The sequence below is a fragment of the Hyperolius riggenbachi genome, chromosome 2 (genome assembly GCF_040937935.1).
Source record: "Hyperolius riggenbachi isolate aHypRig1 chromosome 2, aHypRig1.pri, whole genome shotgun sequence".
In the NCBI taxonomy this organism is placed as follows: Eukaryota; Metazoa; Chordata; class Amphibia; order Anura; family Hyperoliidae; genus Hyperolius; species Hyperolius riggenbachi.
Genome location: NC_090647.1, coordinates 510,088,585 through 510,114,117, shown reverse-complemented (window position 1 = coordinate 510,114,117; position 25,533 = coordinate 510,088,585). Strand labels below are relative to the sequence as shown.

At 43.1% G+C, this 25,533-nt stretch overlaps 1 protein-coding gene across 9 annotated transcripts in view; it reads right to left on the bottom strand.

Annotated features, from left to right (window-relative positions):
- Positions 1-25,533, bottom strand: part of ROBO1 (roundabout guidance receptor 1) — a 1,398,228-nt gene that overhangs the window by 71,308 nt on the left and 1,301,387 nt on the right. For 7 of the 9 annotated variants that reach the window (XM_068270495.1, XM_068270496.1, XM_068270499.1 and 4 more), the window contains 3 exons: positions 24,098-24,269; positions 10,989-11,183; positions 4,742-4,768 (listed from right to left, as the gene is read on the bottom strand). In XM_068270495.1, coding sequence (XP_068126596.1) covers positions 4,742-4,768; positions 10,989-11,183; positions 24,098-24,269 — 394 coding nt within the window. The remainder of the gene's footprint in view (positions 1-4,741; positions 4,769-10,988; positions 11,184-24,097; positions 24,270-25,533) is intronic. The other 2 variants (XM_068270500.1, XM_068270497.1) reach the window with 1 other exon arrangement.

The window sequence follows — 25,533 nt, the reverse complement described above, 5'->3', positions numbered from 1 at the left end:
CATCCCCGTGGAACGGTCCGTTTCTTCACTAGTGTGAAGAAACATTCCGTTTTCCATTGCCCCAATGCTGCAGCATTTTTTTTCTGCTGAGCAGAACGGTCTGGAAAATTAGGGCCTGCAGCAATTTTTAGATCCGGCGACCGGAATGTATCCATACCAACGGACGCATGTGAATGGATACATAGGTTAATATTGGATGCTTTCACACCCGTTCTGTTTGTACAGTATACATTCCGGTTCCAATCCGCAAAAAAAACGATAATGTGAACCGGGCCTTAAGCTCCATACCAGAGATGGATTAAGATGTAAAAACCTCTTCCCATTCATTTGGTAATAACTTTATCGCTAATTATCCCACTGATATAATCAATATTTTTTTTATTTTTTGCGGATCAAACCAGGCTTTCTTTGGGCAGTACTTTATGCTAAGTATTATATTATTTGATATGCATTTGACAAGTAAGAAGAAGAAAAAAATGAAAAAAAAATAAATCACCATTTCTCAGCTTTCAGCCATTGTAGTTTATAAATAAAATGTGCTATTGTAAATAAAACAGACATATTTTATTTACCCATTTGTCACGAATATAAGAATGTTTAAATTGTGTCCCTAGTACAATATATGGCGATAATATTTTATTTTGGGTTAGGGGTGAAGGAGTTAAAAAAGTAAGGAAAACGTATTTAATTTTTCTATGGTAAGCGTATAATGGTGTATTTGGAAGTAGTTTTACTTTTTGGCCATAAGATGGTGCTATACTAACTCCGTTTTCTAAAAATAGAAAACAGAACCAAGTGTTTACATGTGTTTATAAACAGGGACATATAAAAGCGTGGCAGAAGTTGCTAAGTAGTTAAAATGCAAAGGTGATATGCAAACGCATCCAAAAACGCACCCAAAGATAAAAACGCACGGTACAGAAAAGGTATGGTTTTCTGCACTGCCTAGCGTGCTTCCAGCCTCAAGGTGCCCACTAACGGTATAATATTCTGCGAAGAATCCCCCATGCAATCAGATAGCTGCGATCACATTGGGTGATGTCCAAAACCGTCTGTGAGCGATTCTAAAGGTGACCGTTCGATGACAATCTAGTCTCTTGGAAAAATGTTTTTTTATAGTCTGTTGTGATGGTTAGGAAGTAAAGGTTGGTTTGTTGATGTTGAAATAATCAATTTATTACGGCATTTTATCTCTGTTTGCATTTATCTGATGGCTTGAACAATTGCTCTGGGAAAATTGTACTGTTAGTGTGCAACTTTACAGTATACGGTGGCCTTTAGCCGCTGATAACAATGAACAGGGGTGCTGCTAAGGTTTTTGTGGCCCCAAGCAGCACATATTTTGTGGCCCCTCCATCTCCCCTTGCACTCTCCCTAAGTATAGGTAGCCATGGTGTCCACCTCTTCCCCCGCCACATGTAGGTAGCCAATATAGGTGGCCACCCCCAGTATAGGTAGCCAAGGTTTGCCCCACAGTATGGGTAGCCACCCTCTATTTAGTTAGCCACTCCCAGTACAGATAGCCAAGGTGTCCCACCCACAGTATAGGCAGCCAAAGGTTCCCCCCACCCCCCGCCTATGTATAGAGTATTGGACATCAGGGGTCAAACCTAAGAGAAGAGAGCAGCCTCAGTAACTGTGCGATACTTAACATTTAGGAAGTGAGCAATGACCTGGCTTCTGCATCTGAAGTGTATTCCACAGGCACTGTGCCGCTCTCCCCTCTTTTCATATTGTGCCAGATTCGAGATCTGTGTGTGAGTGATGGTAGCATAGGAGGCCCCTGCTGTGAGTGAGGCCCCAAGCAGCCGCTTTGTTTGCCTGGCACTAGCAGCACCCCTGACAATGAAGTTGGTTCTATTTTCAGACAATTTGCTACAGAAGGCTCTATATGCATGCCTTGGCTTTCTGACAAATGCGTTAGTAAAAAAAAAATCATTTTATTTAGGCATTCCGTTACATGCAAGAGTTAAAAAGGGATTAGCTGCAGAGAAAATGCTGATGGATTCTACAGCTAGGCCTTTCCCCAGCCAGGCAGGCCTGTGTCTGAAACACGTCAAATTGGGCCCTTTAGAAGAATTCCAAGCGAGCAGCCTGCAAAGCTGAGATAACTGCTCACAGTGATTACAATAACAGGATTAAAACTTAAGAGGCGGTGTTAAATCTGTCAGCGAGGTATTGGCGGCGATGTGAAGAGCCGCCAACGCCACCACCGGAGCCGCCGCTGCCACCAACAAAATGCAGCCTTAGCAGAAAAATGTCATATTCCCCTCTCAATACCCCACTGAAATTACATTTCTTTTTTTTTTTTCATTTTCAATAACAAATAAAACATGTTTACAGGTGCGGACATTTGCAAAGTGCAGGGTAATCAGTTTTTTTTCCCTTCAATGGTAATAGGAATTTCATGGCAAGATTTGAAAGGGAATTTTTTGATAGTGGATAAACATGGCTATACATATATATATATTTCTATATCTCAAAATAACATCTGCAGAAGAATGGGCTTCTATCTGCAATAGGATAAAACAAAGTAATGAGATCATTTTAATGTATTCCCTACGAAAAACCAGCACGGAGGGAGATATTATGGAGTCAATTTTATTGCACGTTACTAATGGTGCCATACATGGTACCATTTTTTCATATATTTTTTTTATTAGATAATTATGTTTGATTATTCCGTCAGATCAAATATAAAGATTTTTCCAACATGTCTGATCGGATTTTTATTGAAAAAACTGGATAATCGATTCTTTTTTCTTCAACGAAAAAAATATGATTTTAAACTTTCATTCGATTCGATCCTTTTGGTCAAATAAATGGTAAAATTGAATGTTTTTATTGTACTGTGTATGAGTCATTTATTTGGCCAGAAGGGTAGCACCACACAATACAATAAAATGATCCGATTTTACAGCAATTCGATGAAAAGGATCGGTAGTCCTGAAAAGTTCGAAAGCTTTTTTTTTTATTCGATTTTCTTCAATATAAGTCGAGTGGTGGATTTTTCTGGTGTAGGGGTAGATTGTCAATGTATTCATGTATAGACCTAGGCAATTTTTTCAGAGTTTTCAATCTTTTTTTTTATAATTGGGGAAAAATTGAACACACGTGTGTGGTACCATTGGTCATATTTTTTAAATGTTATAATCAATCAGAAAAAATGATTGTAATTCTTGAATTGAAATAAAATTATATGGTGTGCGGCCACCTTAAGGCTGATGCTCTGCCCATAATCTTATTTAAACACTGAGCCAACATGAGTACATGAGTCCTGATCCACTCTAACTCCACTAGCTGCATGCTTGGTACTGTGCTGCAACCCTACACTATACAAGCCATGCAATCATTAGAAGACCATAAGCTTAGACTTTCCTAGAGTAAGATGGTGGTGGGGGTAGTAGTGGTGGTGGGGGTGTGGAGCTAACAGGCAGCCCTGCATCTGCTTCAGGCTGGGAATAGAACAATATTTTTAGGTTGCTGCATAATCTCAGTCACAGTACTGAATGTTGGATGGAATAGCTGAGCTCTACCTCATAAGGAACCACTTGCCACCACTCTCTACGTACTCTGCTCCCATCATGCTTTGCACTGTAGGAACGGCAAGGCTGACCCCATTGCAATAAATTCAGCAGCCGGCAATGGCTAGAGATGTGGACCAGGTAACAGGTGAGATATTGAAGAAACCTTCATCAAAAATTACAATTTAGAATGTAAACCGAAAAAAAAGACATCAAATAATTCTGAAAACAAAAGATGTACGTTTTATATTAGACGTTTTGCTGTCTGCTTGGACTAGGGGCTTTTAGTACGTAAACATTTAAATTTCTCCAATGCTTTACATATTCAAATGCTAATATACTTTTTTTATTTTTTTAGTAAAGCTGCCTCTTGAAACAATCAAAAAATGTTCACGGCAACCATTTGTATCATTCAGTTTACAGGGCTCATCTGTAAAATCTGACAGTCAGTAAGAAAACAGTAACAATGACATAAGTGTGAAAAACTTATTGCGGAAGTCTTGGAAACAGCTTTAAAGGGAACCTGAAGCAAGATGTACATGGAGGCTACCATATTTTTTTATGTCCTATTCAATAATACCAGTTGCCTGGCTATCCTGCTGACCCACTGCCTTTAATATTTTTAGCCATAGCCCCTGAACAAGCATGCAGCAGAATAGGTGTTTCTGACATTATTGTCAGGCAGCCAACTTATTTAGAGGCTTGCAAGTGCTCCAGGCCAATTTATTTTAGCACTTTTTCCATTTCTTATTTGGTACATTTCCCTGCTTCTAATGAGTACTGCTGTAATGTGTAGTTATGGCCACTTGTCACTAGGGAGCAGTGTGAGACCATAACAGAGGACTTCTGCTTTCAGTTTCTATACTTTCTGCTAATAGAGAGAGATCAAATCATTCCAAGAATTTACAGCACAACGAGCTCTGCCGACTGATGTCAAAAGCAGTGCACTTATCTCAAGTAAAATAACTCTATTGAAGCTGCTAATGGGTTCAAAGGTAATAAATATGGCAACCTCTATATTCTTCTCACTTCAGTTGTCCTTTAAGAGACAACATTGATGAAAATAAAAATAACTAAATGAATACTGTAAGATATGGCGTGAGGTTACATTCACAGAGCAGCAAGTCCCAAAAGACACTACGTGAGAGAGAGCAAGACTATCACTGTGAAGCACATGCCATGCAACAGACAAGAAAGAAGTGCAAATATTCATATACCTGTCGGTGTGAAGGTAAAAGACGGGACTGGAAATCAAATAAAAAAAAACAAACAAACAAAAAAAAACAACAATAAAAATCTGGTTATTAAGCTGAAGAGAGAAAGTGCACATATCAAATTAGTACATATCAAGCAACATACGATCGATCGGGCAGCGGCAGGCAGCCTCGCGGCGGACACACGGTGCGCGGTGACTGCAGTGCTGAAGACATGGGAATCATCGGCAATTAATTGTTAGTTCAGTCTCTATTTCTGATATGAATAATGGAGCCAACACATTACTTAAAGGGTGTTGATGGCAGGCATTATAAATCTCTCTCTAATCAATAGCGGCTGAAACAGCAAAAGCGCGAGCCTGTTCCAGGCCAGATGCTGGATTATTAAATCACTTGAATAGACAAGAGGGAGGAATGAACACTTAGGCCGGTAATAGGCCGCTGTCTCTCATGCTGTACGTTTCAGACAGGTGGACACTGGAGGGGTGAAATCGGCTGTTAAGAGTCTTATTTCTTCTCACCGGGGCCAATGCTTCCATAGAACAAGAGGGAGTAATTGGCCAAAGCCTGAAGCGGCCTTCAGATCAGAGGTGATTGAGGGGGGAAGGTACAGCAGGGGCCCTCTTCTTTACCCCATCCCAATGCAAGGGCCAGCAGGGAAGTGTGGAGAGTCATCCGGTTCCCTTCAGTCCTCACCTGTATCCCATCCATTTCTCTCTGCCGGCCTGCGTTGGGGTGGGGGAAGCATGGCTACAATACATTTACTGGGGGGAGGGAGTACATTATGGCTGTACAGCTGTACCTGTTCTTTGGGACACAATGGCTGCATTTGTCATATGGAAGCCTCGGTCCACACAGTGGCCCTTATTCAATTCACTTTTTCACTTAAAGCAAACCCGAGGCAGCGTTTAAAAAAGGAAAAAAAAAATTCTACCCGACGCAGCTCGTCTTCCGGATACCACTGCCCCACTTCACGCCATTCTCCGACGCTCCTTTCATCCACCGGGAGCAGAAGAAGAAGAAATCCAAGATGGCTGCGACCCCAAAAGTACTTCCAGGGTCACGGCACTTCCCCAAGAACAGTACACGAGAGGGCCTGAGCTCTGGGCATGCTCAGTAGCTCCTCTTGTGCACTTTTTCTATAGTATGTGTGCACGAAAAAGTACTGCCGACATTATTATGAGTACCTTCTTGCTTGCTGGGGCGTAAACGGCATTTGATAAAGTGTGAAAATATCCCCTAGGACAGTGATGGCTAACCTTGGCACTCCAGCTGTGACAAACTACAAATCCCATCATGCCTCTGCCTCCCCGAGTTATGCTTAGAGCTGTCAGAGTATTGCAATGCCTCATGGGACTTGTAGTTCCACCACAGCTGGGGTACCAAGGTTAGCCATCACTGCCCTAGGAGAAAAAAGTGAACTGAATAAGGTGCAGTGTCTTCTCTTTTTACTTATCAGCATACTACTAATAAACACCAACTATAGTATACAAACACAGGCTTCAATTGGCCCAGTAGAAATCCCTCTTGCTCCCCCAATAGCACAATGATAATATAAAGGGATAACCACACACTTGCCAGCCTGTGCACTATGAAGTATAATGGATGGATTTTGCAATCATCTCAAAACAATGGTAATAGTAAAAAAAAAAAATAGGTTCAAGAAGAAAAGACTCAAAAACGTAGGTTTTAAATGGGAAGCAAATTGGTTGTTGAAAACAGTGGAAGAGCCTCTCAAATTACAAGCACAGCTGGCTGTTCAGTTCACTGCACCGTCCTGATAAGTATGGATGCATATTCCAAATCTTATTGGTATAGGGTGCTATAGGAATGTTGTTTTATTTATGAACAGATGGCAAAGAAAGAACGCTTAAAACAAAGGATGATGGCGAGTATTGGTGAATGGGTTAATGGTCAGGGATAAGTGTCAAGGTCAGGAGGGTTACTGATAAAGGGATGCAGCAGGAATAGGTTTCGCTTTACATGCTATAGTTATTAGGTTAGGGTTAATAAGGAGTTAATGTTTGGTTAAGGTTAGGGAGACACATCACAAAGAGCTCAATGTTGTGGGGGGGGGGGGGGGGGGGGGGGTGATGATCATCATAAGGAATCAAGGCACATATGCATACTACAATTAGCACAATCTGTAGCAATTGTTCACACCTTGGTGGTGGAATTAATGGTAACATTTTGTACATATAGCCTTAGGTTACATCAGAGTGAAATGTTAGGTGTTAAGCACCATAAAGATGTTTAAGTTGGAGGGTGAAGTCTGGATAAGTAATAAGGCCAATGGAGATGGTCATCGAGATACTAAAAAACTCCAGATCACAACTGCCGTGATCGGGGTGGACATGTAGCAGCCAGATCAGGGCACTCAGGGGCTTACTTTGGTGGTGGGGAGGCCCCAGGTTATCGTTGCCCCAAGGCCCCTGTGCAGCTTAAAGAGGAACTCCAGTGAAAATAATGTAATAAAAAAAGTGCTTCATTTTTACAATAATTATGTATGAATGATTTAGTCAGTGTTTGCCCATTGTAAATCTTTCCTCTCCCTGATTTACATTCTGACATTTATCACATTGACATTTTTACTGTTGGCAGGTGATGTAGCTGCTGCATGCTTTTTTGGCAGTTGGAAGCAGCTGCAATCAGCTATTTCCCACAATGCAGCAAGGAGTACGTACTCAGAGTTTCTTGTGAGAGGGGTTTCACCACAATATCAGCCATACAGCGCCCCCTGATGGTCTGTTTGTGAAAAGGAATATATTTCTCATGTAAAAGGGGGTATCAGCTACTGATTGGGATAAAGTTCAATTCTTGGTCGGAGTTCCTCTTTAATGGAGCATTATTGCGAAAAAAGTAGGCAGTGAAAAACCTGACAGGACCGACAAGTTTTGGGCCAGTCCATCTCCTCATGGGGGAATCTCTGGGTTTTCTTTGTTTTCAACAGCATTTCCTGAACAGCAGTTGGAAAGTCTAACTGACAAAATAGTGTGCAAGTGAGTAGGGAGGCCGGCTGCTATCTGACTATTTTGGCAGTTAAACTGACATTCAGAAAATGCTGTTGAAAACAAAGAAAACCCTGAGAATACCTCATGAGGAGATGGACCGGCCCAAAACCTGTCGGTTCTGCCAGATTTTAACTGCCTACCTTTTTTGCGATAGTGGTCCTTTAAACCAACCCTGATGGCTGGATGGTGTAAGAGAGCAGCTGATGGTCTGATGCCCATATGATAGAGGCCTTACAGTGGTGCCCAGTGAAAAAAAACATTTTTTTCTTTTCAAAAACTGCTATCTTCTTTCAAATTTTGTAATTATGGTAAGAATTTTTTTCCCCATCTCAACTAAATCTCCATGAATGAAGCCTACACACATGTAGCATCTTCCCTTTGTCAATACAGCCAATTGTGAGCAGAGGCTTATGGGAAGACTAAATAGCGCAGCAAAATGACTTCCGTATTGGGTATTTGTAAATGGAATGGCCCCCTCTGTTGTATCCTTGTCCCTATTTACATGGACGCTTTCAGCCATTGTTGCCGCCTTTTGTGCCGCTAATAATCATGGCACAAAATCTCTATTATTCCTCTTTATTAGAGCTCTTTTCTTTCCGAGCAATTCAGTCTTGTTTTCTGACTCATCTTCCAGCGCGAGAAACAATGCCCGGGCCGTGTTTACCCGGTTCATAGAGTGGCCTTCATTTGTAGCACAACAGAACCTATCTCAGGAATTCCATCTGGCTTCCTCTTAGCCGGAGCTCTTCGCTCCCGCAATGCAATTTAACGACATCCAAAAAAGGGAGAAAAACCCCACCACAATGCCATAATAACAAGCAAGTCATAAAATAGATGCGAAGAGCTATTCACGAAGCAGAGAGAGATGGGAACATTAATTTAAAGTCACAAGGACGTTGCAGGGCTGGGGGTGGTGGTGGAATGAACATGAAAAGGTTCAATCATTGCGTTCCTTTTCCTTTTGACCTATCGATGTAAATATTGTCAGGTACATAAGGGCAAAAAAATAGATAAAAAAGGGTCAGAAAGGAATCACACAGCACGCCGGGTGCATTGTGCCTTCACTCCTGCCCCTTTTCATCTGGAATATAGGAAATACCTGGCTATGAACGTCACAGTCCACAGCATGTATGGTACAGGAAGGTAATAATGTAGTTATTACTTGAGTGGTTACAATGGGATGAACGTGATAACCCACATACTAAAATGTACATATTATAAATTGTCTAGCTGCTGGTGAGCAACTACGCACTGAAGGACAGCCGTATTTTTAAATAGTATCATTTTTAAGGTGGAACATCAGAACATGACATGATAGCAATGCGACCTGTTAATTTACAATTGCAATATTACCTTTCACTGTTTTCTTACATTTTAACTGCTCTGTTTTATAGCTCTGTTTGCCTGCAGCTGTACACCCTTCTATACAGATGCAAGATTCCTGCATTTTGTGGCTTCCTGTTTGGAAAGTGGAGTCTTAAAGAAAACCTTTAACTAAAAAAATCCACCCCTGGGGGGTACTCACCTCTGGTGGGGGAGCCTCTGGATCCTATTGAGGCTTTCCCCGTCCTCCTCGGTCCCACAGCGGTGGCGATAAAGCTCCCGGGGGTGTAAATATTTACCTTCCCGGCTCCAGAGCAGACTCAGTATCGGCTCTCCACCTCGGAGATAGGCGGAAATAGCCAATCGCTGTCGGGCCACTCTACTGCACAGGCGCAAGTCGCCTGCGCAGTAGAGCGGACCTGACGGAGATCGGCTATTTTCGTCTATCTCCGTGCTGAGAGCCGCAACAGCGCCCCCGCTGGAGCCAGGAAAGGTAAATAAATCAGCGCTTGTCAGGCTTGTCGGGGAGGATTCCGGGACACTTCGGAGGAGCCAGCGCTGGACTGCCTGCAGCTACAGAGGTGGAGGAAGCCTCATTGGGACCCTGAGGCTTCCCGCTCCCAAGGTGAGTACCCCCAGGGGAACTTTTTTTTTGCTACAGGTTCTCTTTAAAATTACACTTACCGGGAAGAAGTACAGGTCTGCCATTACAGCAATGCACATGAGGGGCTTGATTCACAAAAGAGTGCTAACACTTAGCAAAGCTGCTTTGCACGTGATATCATGTGCGTAAAACTTTACGCGCGTAAACTAATGACATCGTGTGAAGTCATAAGTTTAGGCGCGTAAAGTTTTGCGCACATTACATTGTGTGCAAACCATACACTCTGATAGGTTAGCACGCGAAGAAGCGTAGTTTTCACGTGCATAGTGGACTTATGGCGCGTATGGCGTAATGCGTTAACACGCGAGTGCTAAAACTTTGCACGTGCAACACGCGTGCAAAATGGCTTGCACGCAAGTTTGCACGTGCAAAGCTTTTAGGCGTGATAACTCAGTTATCACTCTTTTGTGCATCAAGCCCAAGCTCTTGCCCAACTTTTGCACATGCAATGGACTATGAATGAGATGAGTGAAGTGTGCAGATACAGAAACAAATGTGCAAGCTATATCCATGCTCCACACTTATCTCCACCCTACATTCAGCCACATGATTTATACTGTGATACTGGAAAATGTATACTTTCCAATGGATCACTCACATGCCCCCCCCCCCCCCCTCCCCCCGCCACCTCCCTTTTCCAGTCTGCAGGGGGATGAGGGCGTTCCAAATACTGCTGCTGTGGCAGGCACCCAGAGGGTCTCTGCCTCCTCACTCTACAGCAGGGATGTCAAACCGGTCCTACGAGGGCCGAGGTCCTCACACATTTTTGACACAGCTCAAATTAATTGATGGGTGTGAATCAGGAAAGGTGAGGTCCATCCTAAACACTGGCATGGATCTGGCCCTCCAGGCCTCGAGTTCGACACCTGTGCTCTACAGCAAAGAGGCAAGCTGGCACTTTACTAAAACGTCTCAAGACGTCCATGGCACCGGGATATAGGGAAACAAAAACACCTATGAACATCTGTGGTGGAAGAAGTTTTGCACTACACCACCTTTTGATCTATGCTGCATATGGGGGCGGAAACAAAAAACACCTATAGCAACAGTCTAGGGGTTACTGGTAATGGTGGAGGTGAGATGAAATTGGACTCTTGCGGTGATTTATTTGGTGACTTTTATTGAGCTATGAGATGAAGCATTACATCCTCTGCCAACAGTCCTTATCTATTGTGTACTTCATTGGGTGCAGTATATTCTTATCACATACATGAACCATAAGTGTTAAACAATGTAGTATGGATGTGATTACCTTTTCGAATGCCTGCATAGGTGCTGTTCAGCCCACTGCGTTTCTTGCGGTGACGGTACAACCAGATGCTGAACACCATCAAAATAATCCAGCAGGCGGCGCCTATCCCTGCGATAAATGCCGGCTGCTTCACCACGTCCGATATCTGCTGGGCGAGGCTCACCTGATCCCCGGACACTGGATTTCCAAAAGAATCTGTAAAACAAAAGATCATTTGTTTATCAGATGAACTATAGGCTCACTATACACCAGCAGTTCTGAAAAGATGATTTCCATGTTCTGGAGTGATGCATCATGGTAAACCACAGTTGCTTACTTAAAGCGGACCTTAACTCAGAACTTCCTCTCTGCTCTAAAAGAGCAACAGTATAATAACCTTTAAAGAAAAACATTTATTTTGTTACGGCTTACAGAATAAATCTGCAGTCTGGCCACTTCATGCTTTCATGGAAGCAGACAAATAATATTGGTATAAGACCCCCTGTTGGTGCCTAACCGTAAGACCCCCCTGGTGGTGCCTAAACCTAAGATCCCCTAGTGGTGCCTAACCTTAAGACCACCCTGGTAGTACCTAACCCTAAGACCACCCTGGTAGTACCTAACCCTAAGACCACCCTGGTAGTACCTAACCCTAAGACCACCCTAGTAGTACCTAACACTAAGACCCCCCTGGTGGTGCCGAAACCTAAGATCCCCTAGTGGTGCCTAACCTTAAGACCACCCTGGTAGTACCTAACCCTAAGACCACCCTGGTAGTACCTAACCCTAAGACCACCCTAGTAGTACCTAACACTAAGACCCCCCTGGTGGTGCCGAAACCTAAGATCCCCTAGTGGTGCCTAACCCTAAGACCACCCTGGTAGTACCTAACACTAAGACCCCCTGGTGGTGCCGAAACCTAAGATCCCTCTCGTGATGCCTAACCCTAAGTTCCCTCTGGTGGTGTCTAAACCTAAGACCTCCCTGGTGGTGCCTAACCCTAAGTGGTGCCTAACCCTAATGCTGGGTACACACTATGAGATTTTCTGGCCGATTTACTGTCAGATCGATTATTTCCAACATGTTCGATTTGCTTTCCAATCGATTTCCGAGCATTTTCCAATCCCTTTAATAGGAAATTGCTTAGAAACAGCTCGGAAATCGATCGGAAAGCAAATCGAACATGTTGGAAATAATCGATCGGCAAGAAAATCTCAGCCTGCTAAATAGTGTAGCTAACAATACGATAAATAACAATTTAATTGCAGCCGCCTGCTAAATAGTGTAACGGCTATCAATATTTTGATAAATAACAATTGTGCCCAATTGTGACTTTATTAACTGCTCCTCTAAAAAGGCCAAATGATATTTAGCATTTGAAAAGGGCGGACTATCTTCAGCAAAAAAAAGCAAAAACAGAAAACTTGGCTCAAGCTAGACTCCAATGTTGATGTCACGGAGTCCAAAAAATGTTGATGGCATGCGTAGCGTATACAGTACGTCAGCCTGTTACTCCGTTCAACCTCTGCTAAAATCAACAGCCTTTGTTCCCAGTTCCATAACTCCCTTGGCTCAGAACTCGCCATATGTTAAGACATGAAAAATTAAGTGTTGAAAAGCGTAATAAAACACAGAAGACAACTGATGTCCTGACATCTGAGGCCGTGGAGAATGCTTTTCTCCTGTCGATATCCCTCCAAGCGGGCCTTTGAACCGCCGCCATGTTGCATTACCCTCTGTAAGTAAATCTGTCCTGCGATGTTTGCGGGGAGTATTTTACGTCTGTTTACTGGCTGATACAACACACATTCTTTCGCACCTTCACCAAATGCATTTAAAGACAAATGAATCAAGCGTCCGGCTTATTTAAACAGATTGTGATTGACTGACCAGGCACAGCAATCCCGTGGTCTCTGCAGCCTGCACAATAAAACTAAGTGCTTGTAAATCTGAGAACAGTTTATTACGGCTGCCCACAACCACTTAACACTTGGCAAGAGTGGCCAAACTTTGCATTAGAGGTAAACAACAGCGGTTAATGGGAATCAAACACGATATCCACGGAGTGGACTTCGCTTTTATGAGAGTTAGCTAAGGCTCAAATCCACAGGACGGCTTCAGACCCGTTAAGAAAAAAATGGTTATTATCACAGCAATAAACACATTCAAATAAACTGGGGGTGATTTGATCATTGCCAAACTCAATCACATAAGGGGCCAAAATCTAAAACATACTTGAAAGTGGATCCGAGATGAACTTTTACTCATTGCATAATTGTGTTCCTTTCCTATTGTTTATAGGGCATTCCTCAAGCCAAATACTTTTTTGTTTTAATACTCTAATTCCCTATAAACTAAACAAACCACGACCACAGGTGTAAACTATATAAACTTTAGATTAGATATATAGACAACTTACTCATTATAGTTAGTTTTTCATCTCGGATCTGCTTTAAGTGGCGGGCCAAAAAGTTTGAGCATCCCTTCCCGCAGCCCCGGCTTTCTCCTGGGTCCTGCTGTCAGTCAAGTAACCTGTCTGAGGTTTCTGCGCATGTGCTCACCGCTCGCAATCCTGCTGCTAGTAGCGTAGTGTGGTCGCATGCGCAGACGCTCCCGATCACAGCGGGGTCCAGTAGAACACCGGAGATGCAGTGAGGGGCCCACAGACTTTTAGGGCGTGAAGAAGCCCTAGGTAAGTAAAGATGCATATAGGTTCTTTACATCAGATGTCCTGGAAGATTTACCCTTTATGACACAGTCTGAAACTAAATGGCATAACGTAGTGACCATGGGGGGGCTCGCTCCTCCCCCTTCTGCAGATTAGCAGTTTAAAGAGGAACGCCAGTGAAAATAATGTAATACAAATTTTTTATTTTTACATTAATTATGTATAAATGATTTAGTCAGTGTTTTCCCACTGTAAAATGTTCCCTCTCCCTGATTTACATTCTGACATTTACCACATGGTGACATTTTTACTGCTGGCAGGTGATGTCACTGGAAAGAGATGCTGCTTGCTGTTTTGGCAGATGGAAACCGCTGTAAACAGCTATTTCCCATAATGCAATGTGGTTCACAGACAGGAAACTGTCAGGATCATGATCCTGACATCACATTGTGGGAGGGGTTTCACCACAATATCAGCCATACAGAGCACCCTGATGATCCGTTCGTGAAAAGGAATAGATTTCTCATGAGAAAGGAGGTGTCAGCTACTGATTGGGATGAAGTTCAATTCTTGGTTACAACTTCTCTTTAATATTTACCTGCTCCAGCACTGCTTTGGGTCTCCTCTTATCTTCCTGACAGCCACCCGCTCTATGCTGCATACCTCTGGCTCCTGAGGCATGTCACGTGATCAGGAACTGGAAGCATGGAAGCACAGAGGATGTAGCTGCCAGAAAGAGAGCGGAATAGATCCAATGCATCGCTGGAGGAGGTAAATATAACACTGCTCCGCTGGGCTACTCTGCACCCCCTGCTCAAACTGACAATGTTTCAACCAGCAACACCTTCACCGGTGTGCTCCTCCAGATGGGAAGGCTGGGTTCTTTGTTCTTTCACTGCTTACAATGATGCTTATCTGATGCACAATGATGAACATTTAAAGCTTTTGGTGGCCACATAAAATCCACGGAGGGCCGCATTTGGCCCGGGGGCCTTGAGTCTGATACCTGTGATTTACACAATCAAAATGGAATTTCATCCCCAGAAGTGACCGTAGTTCTTTATAAGCACATAGGCTGAGTCAGTTACATTTAGGGCAAGTTCACACAGGCTTTTGCTGGCATCTCGTTTAGTCGATGCTAAATGCTTTTTGGCAAACCAAACAGAAAAGCGTTTTCCGACTAAAGCATGACATGTGCCCGCCCACTTTCCACTATAGCTAGATACACAATACCTAAGGGGCCAAGAAAGAGGCTTACTATAACATAGGTTCTATTAAAACAGGGTTTACTACATTAGGTATTACTCCCGTATACAGTACTTATAATGGGGCTCCTCTGGGACCTGGGCACTTTTTTTTACATTAGTTATGTTAATTAAAATAGATAGGTAATATAATCTCTTACCCACCCTGTTTTAAAAGAACAGGCAAATGTTAATGGGGGCAGCCACCTTTTTGGTTGAGAGGAGGTGACAGGGAGCATGAGACACAGTTCCAACTGTCCTTTGTCCTGATCACCCCTCCCAGCTGCGCGCGCTAGGCAACGAGAACAACAACATCAGCAATCCCATCATGCTTTGCACAGCATCAGGGGAAAAATGCCCAGGCAGATTTCTTTGATGGGGTGGAGCTTAGCTTCTGTGCAGCTAAAAATGAGGCTTGGGTAAGAAAAACAAAAAGTTTTGATGCTGTGAAACTGTTAAAGAAACACCAAGGGCTTGATTCACAAAGCGGTGCTAACCTACTTAGCACGTCTAAAGTCTTTAGACGTGCTAACCAGGGTGCTAAGTAGGTTAGCACTGGATTTCTCAATCAGATCGCGCGGTAACTTTGCGCGCGCAAAGTTTTGTGCGCGCAAAGTCCTATGCGCGCTAAGTCCCATGGGCTTCAATGGGCACTTCGCGCGGAGCGCCCTGCGCTCTGTGCAGTGCGCGCATAAAATTTTGTACGCATAAAGTTTTGCGCGCATTACATTTTGCGCGCGAAAAGCTCGTTTAGACGTGCTAAGGGGGTTTTCACAGGCGTGCTAACACTTAGCACCGCTTTGTGAATCAAGCCCCAAGCCTTTTCAGTGCTGCTGAGTACATTTTTAGTCTGGAGGTTCACTTTACCTTCACACACATATGGAGGTTCAACACTTTTTTTTTCTTTACATTTTATCTGTAGGTTTCCTTTAAAGCTGAAGTGAAAAAGAAAAATGTATGCTATAATGAAATGTGTGAAATGTGTACTACGTATAAAGAATTGAACATTAGTAACAAAGAATAGAGAGTTGTTTTTTTTATTTTTGGCTATATGGCTTTTTTAATAACACTGCATCATTTTTTCACAGTTGTCGTTTTAAGCTATAAAACAAGCAGAAATAATGACTCCTAGAACTTTCCTGCAGTAAAACCTTATTACAAGCTGTCTCTCACTTTTTCTTTAAAAAAAAAAATCACTTTTTCTTTTGTTTAAATGCTTCAGAAAACAGGAATGCATTTAACCCTGTGGGTCAAAGAGCTCAGAGAAGCTCTTTTGCATAGATAACAACTGAAGTTTTTTTTAAATCTTCCTGTCCTTGAAAACAATATGAGAATATTTTCTTTGCTACTAATGTTCTATTTCTTAGCTGTACTAAATACAGTTCATTATCTCATAGGTTTATTTTTGTTTCAGGTTTGCTTTAATAGATGTAGTAATAATCTTTACTCCAATTTTATATCCCAGAATAAAACCGTAACCCAATATTTGTTCAAATAAAAGATTACTAGGATGCTTTTTCTTGTCTAAATAAAGCTATCCATGCCTTGAACCATAAAGTGTCTCCTCAGCACAGCTCCGCTGCTGAAATAATCACTTGCTTCAGTCATTGGTTGGAGGAAAGTTTTATGTCTGCGATTCTAAGAACACTCGAGAGATTTAAAGTTCATTAAAACAGGCCTGTGCTTTGCTGCCTAATACTCCCTCTGTATCCTCTGGGCTTACCGATTTCACAGATATTTGTGTAAGGTTAAGTTGGATTGGATCAGGTTTTACGAGGGCGACCAAATAAGGTTCTTGTGATGCGCCAGCTGGGCCCATACGTATAAAATGCACCGTGACTAATGAATTTAAACCGCCAGTCTATATCTCCAGCTTTGCCTGTGCGCAGCTGAAACGGTGATAACATGCGAAAACCTGAAACAGATTTCTAATTTTAAAACAACTTGAATTTTCTCCCTAATTCCAGCGGCTTTTAAAAAGTTAAATCAGTGGAATTTCAGGAAAAACAAATCGTGTGTTTAGAATTTCCTTACTGGCTGTCTATGAAGCAATGGTGCCACCTAGGAAAATTAGAGGAACTGCAGGTGAGCATTGAGGAGGTACAAGTAAAAAAAACATAGGAATGGGCAGCGCTACACTGGGGCACATTGGGGAATTGCCTTCCTCCTCCCCCTCCAAGAATCACTGTGCCTCTCTGAGATCCACCCCCCCCCCCCCCCCCCCTCCTGCTCAGTATCATACAGTTAACTGTTTCCAGGCTCCAGCAGCTGCAGTGAACAAGATAGTGGGGGAGATTTATCAACGCATTACCAACAGTTTTTCTTCTTAATCTGTTCTAAACAGCAGGGAAAACAGTTCTGCATGATAATAAGAACCTTCTTAATCCTAGGTAATAATGGCAGTTTAGCATGAATTTCTAGAGCTGCACTACAGTTAAGAAAATGCAAATCCATCCCTAAACTGGCGCAGATTAAGAAGTGCTTGATAGCAGTTCTACAGATGTAGAACTGCTGGCTAGACATGATTTCAGAGTGCAGACTATACATGATTTGTGATGTGCTCCTCCCACCTGCTGATTTCCTCCTCAGAGCCTGCTGCTATCAAAACAGCAGATGTATTGGTTACCTCAGCAACAGCAATTCCCCTCACACACTGCACTGTCTGAGAGACCTTCCTAGCTCCTCCTATTATACAACAGTTTTAGAAGGAATCTGCACTTCTTTCTTAAAGTGGAATATAACCCTGCATTTCAACTTTGCTCTAAAACATTATTTACAGCATATTATATGCAAAAAGCATTTTTTTTTTACTCGACCAGCATTGGAAGGGTTAAACACAGAGGTTTCAAGTTCCGTGGAGAGATATGCAGAAGTTCAGATAGATACATTCTATTTAGTTAGATGTATCTATTGATAAACTTTACACACTCTTTGGCTGTCCTCCAACTCCTTCTCAGTGAGAGAGATGAGTCACATGCCACACTTAGATACATTTATGTAAACAAAATGTATCTATTTCAAGTTCCGATGCGTCTGCAGAAATCTCCAGGAACTTTAAAGCCCTGTGTAACCCTTCCAATGCTGGTCTAGTAAAAAAAAAATGCTGGTTGCATATAATATACTGTAAATAATGTTTTAGAGCAAAGTTGAAATGCAGGGTTATATTCCGCTTTAAGATACCTGAGACAGTTCTGCATGGATTTCTAAAAACCTACCAATATTTTGTATCAAACACTCTTGATAAATCTGGCCCAGAGTCTGTAAAAAACTCGACTCTAAGTCTACTTAGGTGTTAAAGAGATTTTGAAGCCTCTAGAAAACACAGTTTGTATTTCACAATCTTGTTAGGTATGAATGCCCCTCTCTGAAATGCTGCATCCCCGTGGCTGAAATCTCAGTAAATCCCACCCCCCACCCCCCAAACCACAGGGCAAAAATCCATGACTTTTCTGGTTGTGGATTTTGCTGCCCGGGGAGGCAGAGCTTTGGGCTGTTGCTGTGCCTCCATGCGCGTCAATCAGTGCTGATCGCCACCTCTCCCCCGCCCCTCTCAGTGAAAGAAGACTGAGAGGGGCGGGGAAGATGAGAGGGACGGGGAAGAGGCAGCGATCTGCGCAGATTGACGGAGGAGAGGCAGAGCTACTGCACAAAGCTCTGCCTCTATGCGGAAGCTCTGCCAAAATCTCCCCCCCTGTGGATTTCAACGGGATTAACTTAGATTTCAGCTGTGGGGATGCAGCGTTCTAGAGGGGGCATTCATGCCTAACAACGTTGTAACGTAAAAACTGCGTTTTCTGGAGACTTCAGAGTCTCTTTAAAGCGGAATATAACCCTGCATTTCAACTTTGCTCTAAAACATTATTTACAGCATATTATATGCAAAAAGCATTTTTTTTTACTAGACCAGCATTGGAAGGGTTAAACACAGAGGTTTAAAGTTCGTGGAGAGATATGCAGAAGTTCAGATTGTTACATTCTATTTAGTTATATGTATCTATTGAGAAATGTTACACACTCTTTGGCTGTCCTCCAACTCCTTCTCAGTCAGAGAGATGAGTCACATTCAACACTTAGATACATTTATGTAAACAAAATGTATCTATGTCAGCTTCGGATGCGTCTGCAGAAATCTCCAGGAACTTTAAAGCACTGTGTAACCCTTCCAATGCTGGTCTAGTAAAAAAAAAATGCTGGTTGCATATAATATACTGTAAATAATGTTTTAGAGCAAAGTTGAAATGCAGGGTTATATTCCGCTTTAAGTAAACCAAGAGTCTTATCTATTTGCCATGAATACCTCACAATCCTTGCAAGATCACTTGTAATTAATGTATCTTGATGACACTTATATTTGCATAAGATTCTTTCTACCTCCTTCTGATTATACAGTATGCTCTAGCATTGTCAGTCAACAGGAATAGAGTCTAAAGAAGGCTTACAAGCTGAAAGCTTACTGTTTTTCTTTTAAATTAGCCAATAAACCATAGCTTGTATTTTACAGACAGGAAGTTTTAAATCAGGATAATAATCCTGATTTAAAACTTCCTATCTGTAAAATACAAGCTTTAGTCTCCTGCTATGCTTAGCTACTAAGAAAAGGAATTACACACAAAGAGTTTCTATACCTCCTGCCTCTTCCCCAGACAGATGGCCTAGTATACTGTCATCACTAAAGTGTAAAGGGATCTAACGTGCATCAGGGGATAGAGTCGGTCCCTGGTTCTACATCGTGTTATGTAGGAGAAGGAAAAGAGAGGGAGGAGGGGTTAAGAATTCAGGTAAATAGGCTTTAAAGAAAAAAGCGGTGGAAGCTACATCTCAGAACGCAGAAGATGATTTAACAGTCATGTTCAGAAATGACAAGATTGGTGAATTACTTTACCAGAAATCTCTCCATAGCCATAGCTTCTCCCAGCTCTTCCGAACTACTTATTTACAGGGCTAGACGAGTGTATATTTAATGTCAAGTGGTGCTGCATTAAAGGAACCTGAAGTGTAGTGGGTTAATCACAAGCGCTTTATCATTAAAAATAAAAACAACATAAACTGCTAGATAAATATTGACTTGTTTTAATTAGGGCATAGTAGGTCCTTGGAAACATAACCAACAGCTTTCTTCTTTCTTTCTTTTTACCCAGAGTTCAGTACTAGAAAGGATGATAAAAACATGTAGGCTTCTGCGCTGCATTGTTTTTCAAGGTCATACAATGTATCTATGCTGTTGTAAGTTTGGAAAATAAGGTACATTATTGTGTTTTCTATAAACAGTCAGTCTGCTGTTATTTATGAGGAAAAGCAGCCCTCTAGTGGCAGAATAGAGAATTACTCATTTCCAGCAAAACTAGCTCTGGCTCTTCACTGAGAATTCCTGTATTATTTCCACCAATAGTGGAGTAGCAATAGGGGAGGAAGAGGTTGCGACTGCACTGGGGCCCTTGGGACAGAGGGGCCCATCCTCAACCGCAATATTAGCTCCTCACTGGTCCTGCGCTGGTAATAATCACTTCTTTAGATGCTTTGAATACTAGTAATCGTTAAAGGAAACCCTAGGTGAGAGGGATATGGAGGCAGCCATAATTATTTCCTTGTAAACTATGCCAGTTGCCTGGCAGCTCTGTTGATCTTCTGGCATAAGTAGTGTCTGAGTCAAAAACCCTGGAACAAGCATGTGGCTAACCCAGTAAAATCTGAGTCAGCTGAGGCGGAGACTCTGATCTGCTGCATGCTTGTTCAAAGTCTATGGCTAAAAGTAATAGAGACACAGGATCAGCAGGACACCAAGGCAACTGGTATTGCTTAAAAGGAAATAAATATGGCAGCCTCCATATCCTTCTCGCTTCAGGTTTCCTTTACCAAACTATCCCCCATCCCTTCTTGCACCTCTGACACTGTGGTTGTCCTTGGCAAGTTTTGGTCCTGCATTTGAATTGTTATGTATAGAGTGCTTGGGGGGCCCAATGAAGATCCTTACCTACGCTCAGGCCTGTATTGACCTCACAAGAGCCTATAGGCACAGATGTCCTGGCACACTAGACGTCTTCCTCATAAACCTACAAACACCAGCCAAACTGCTTCACAAGTGTGCTGGATGGCCCAGCTGTCACTTCTCACTTACTTCCCTTGCCAGTCATAGGTAAGCTCGCAAGGGCAGGGCTCTCACCCTTTTGTGTCATGGAATGTTATTAATTTAATTGCTCGCACTCTGTTATACATTTAAGTCGTCATGTTAAATTTGCTATTGTAATCACCAATTCTGTATTTTGTACCAGTGTTCATATTTGATGTATATCATTGTCTATATCATTATGTATCCCTTGTTTGTTTTCTTACATTGTACAGCGCCACGGAACATGTTGGCGCTTTAGAAATAAATAATAATAATAATAGTTAGCTACAGCTGCCACTTAGTATTAGGTAGCCAGAAGTACCCTCAATACTAAGTAGCTGGAGGTGCCCCCAAGTATTAGGCAGCTAGAGAAACCTCAGTATTAAGTAGCTAGAGGTGTCTCTGATAGAAGGGAGATCACATTAGTGGAATGCCGAGAGCCTCTCATTTACACTCTCATCAGGACTCTGCATAGGGAAGGAGGGAGGGAGTTGCTCGGGGTGGGGAGTGAACCGCCTTTCCATCATCTGGTGCCTGTAGGCATGTGCCTACAGTGCCTTATGGTAAATCCAGCCCTGCCTACGCTACTGCCAAGAATGATTAAGAATTAAAAAAAACGACATTTGTTACATCTTCTGTGTCTCCGAAATAATATTAGAGTGAGCCTATACCCATCCACATAACACTAGACAGGACAACAACAGGTCCCAGATTAAACTGTTTTGTTTGTTTTTTTCATGGCCAACTACATTTACAACAAACCTGCCTTCTCTCAATAAATTAATTTCTGATTGAAAGAAGATTTATCCTAAGGGTATTTTGCCATCATGCACATTGTGTTTTGCGATAAGATCGTAATGGTGGTGAAAAGTCGCATTGCACGTTACAAGTATGGTGTGATGCCTACAGTGAAGCATGCAGTACACTGCAGGTATATCTACTCATTTCAAGTGTCCTAGCCGACCGATCCACGCCGATTGGCCTGAACGCGGCGGCAGCCCCAAAACCACTCCACGCCGATTGTCGTGAATGGCTGCGGGTGGAGATTGCAGGAGATCGTGCTGATGCCCACGCACCTCTGCATAAATGACGGAGCTCTGCTCCGCATTCAGTCTCCGAGCAGCGATTGCCGCTCAGAGACTGTTAGGCGGCGAAACCGCCGTCTATAAACATTGTACAGCGCTGCGATCTACAGCAGCGCTGTACTGAGGACAGCCGTGTGACAAGGCTGTCCCCCCTGGGAGACACAGGAGCGATCCGCTGTGATAGGCTGACTGGGGGACAGAGGGAGGGTAAATTCATTAAAAAATACATTATACACATACAGTATATTTTATGAAAAAAAGATTTATATAAAAAAAAAATATTGGGGGAGCAATCAGACCCCCCACCAGAAAGCTCTGTTGGTGGGGAGAAATGGGGGGAATCACTTGTGTGCTGAGTTGTGTGGCCCTGCAGCGAGGCCTTAAAGCTGCAGTGGCCCAATTAGGAGAAAATGGCCTGGTCACTAGGGGGGTTTAACACTGCAGTCCTCAAGTGGTTAAAGGGGCCCTGAGCAGATGCCATGGGTATGCATATAAGCATACCCATGGCTATTTGGTAATGAGAAGACAATCACTGGGCCCTTAGGTAAGTGCTCCTGCTCCCAGTCCAGCTCTTAATTACATTCGGTCCTGTGCCTCTGCTGAAAGTCGCACTGTGACCTGAAATTAGTGATGTAAGGGAACAGCTTGCCTACATAGGCGAACAGCCCACCGCGAATAGCTATGGGCAGCCTGGTCCTGTACTACTTCTGGGTTGTTATGTCCCTCAGTAGTATGCATGCCCTGTGCCAGACGTGTTCATTAGAACGCATGCCCTGGCCCGGCGGTGCATGTCCTTGATTGCGTGGGCATGCTTTGCGCATGTGCGTCATGATGAAGCATGTCCGGCCACAAGCGCCCAATCAAGGACGAGCATCGCCGGGCCAGGGAGTGCATACTATTGTACACGTCCGGGCCAGGGCATGAGTATTACTGAGGGACATAGCGACCTGGAAGTAGTACAGGGCCAGGCTGCCCATAACTGTTCGCGGCGAGCTGTTCACCAGCATCACTACCCGAAATAAGAAGCCTGTGCGTCCTCTCTGTGCATGTGCAGGCTGCCTGGCATAATATACTTACCGAGCCTTCAGCAACGCAAAGCGGCCAGGAGCCCTCTAGGAGCTACAGGATGTCGCTGGAGGCTCAGTGAGTATTTAGAGGGGGGAGGTTTGTGCTTTTTCAGCCAGTTGCTTTAAAAGGAACTGTCGTGAAAATCTTAAACTTTAAAACACATACAAATAAGAAGTACATTTCTTCCTGAGTGAAATGAGCCATAAATTCCTTCTCTCCTATGTTGCTGTCACTTACAGTAGGTAGTAGAAATCTGACATTACCGATAGGTTTTGGACTAGTCCATCACTCCATAGGTGATTCTCAGCATGGCCTTTATTCCTTCTAAAGACAGTCCATGAAAAAGATTTATACAAAGATGCTGGCCAGCCCCCCTGCTCATTGTACACTTGTTTTGGCAGTTGGACAAAGCAAATGCCATTCACTAAGTCCATTTTGAAAAAAAAGAAACCCCTGTAAAACCCCCATGAGGAGATGGGCTAGTCCAAAACCTGTCGGTTCTGACAGATTTCTACTACCTACTGTAAGTGACAGCAACACAGGAGAAAGGTAATTTATGGCTCATTTTACTCTGGAAGAAACGTACTTCTTAATTGTATAAGTTTACATATATTTTAGATTTTACGATTTTCGCGACAGAGGTCCTTTAAGCAACCGGCAAGCACATGTAACTCTGCATCTGGCTATCCCACCGGTGCCAGATACTGGGGACTTAGCTGCATAGTGTCTAATATTGAGGTTGATCAAAGTACGATTTCCCAAGCCTTTCTTTGATGTTACGAGAGATTCTTCTTCTCATATGAAACCATTGCTTTCTTCAGCAGCACAGAATACATACAGCATATGAGCACGATGTGAGCTGAGAATCCATCGCTGCTGTACAATGAGCACTTTCAGTAAGCCTGTATTAAGCATATAGCACATAACAGAATTACACTCAAAACAACTCCATAACTCACCCAACTGGATGGACTGGGGCTCGCTTTTCACCCCTGGCCCCGCCCCTGTGCTGGCTGCCACTTCCACGCTGTACTTGATTCCAGGAACTAAGTAAGGGACGACTACAGACAGGGTGGACCCATCCACAGTCTTGTTGATGTGATAGCGACTCTCATTGCCCAAACACCAAACCTAAAGAGAAAAGCAGGCGTTAGATATAATGCTAGCGTTATTATTTCTCCTGTCAGACTCAAAGCACTTGGCTGCAGCCACTAGGGGAGCAGTCAGTAGGCCACCCTGCAGGAGTACGTATTACCACAGTGCTGTATCTGTTGGGCGCTGGGATAAGCCGCTAATAGTAAAATATCGGCCTACCTGGCACCTATTTTAAACATAACCCTCCGGTTTAATAGGGGCAAGTCATTACCACGCTGGCAGTTCAGCGCAGGGAGAGCTGAATGACCACACTCCCTGCTGCTAAACTCCCCGGTGGCGTTAAATACTCTTCCCCCTCCATGTTGTAGCAACTCAGAGGGACATGTATTTCGGGGCCTGGCAGCTGCCAGAGCCCGAATTACCATTAGGCGGGGCGTGCAGCATAGCATTGCGCCAAAATGAACTGCTTTGGGTTTAAAGAGAACCTATACTGAGTAAAATTATTTAAAATAAACACATGAGGTAACTTCAAATGAACATTACATAGTTACCTTGCCATCAGTTCCTCTCAGAAGCTCACCATTTTCTTCTTATAATGATCCCTTCCAGTTCTGACAACATTTTGTCAGAATTGAAATATATCAGTTGCTGTCAGTTATATATCAGCAGCTGTCAGTTACAGCTGAGAGGACAACTGATGTGTCCATGTTTCCCTATGGCTCAAGTGGGCGATGTTACAGTTTAACTGTGTGCTGACCAGAAAGCTGTTATGGGGTAATAGCCATTTTCAAAATGGAGGTCGGAGAATTCCATTGATCACAGTGGACAAACAGGATGCAGGAGAGGAAAAATAGATTGAGGAGTAGACTACACAGGAGATAAGTATGACTTGTGTATGTTTATCTTGACTTTTAATGTTCAGTTCAGGTTTTCTTTAAGTGCCTAACCTTAACCCCCTCCATCTAATGCCTAGCCCTAACCCCCCCGGAGGTTTCTAACCTTAACCTCCCCCTACCAAATGCCTATCCTTACCGCCTCCCCCCCCCCCCCCAAAGTGCTTAACCCTAATGTAAAACTCCGGTACCCAGACTACCAATAGTTAAATTCGATGTAGTACCTGATCGACTACTACTCACATTGGACGCTCATTTGACCAGCTGGGTGCCTGATTACCAACATTTTTTTGAGGGCAAAGGACTGAGATACTCATGTGCATAGTGATGGTGTCAATTACAAAGCTATGAAGTGAAGAGCACGTGGTGTCCTTGGCAGTTATAGACAGTATCACACTATGGTTTTT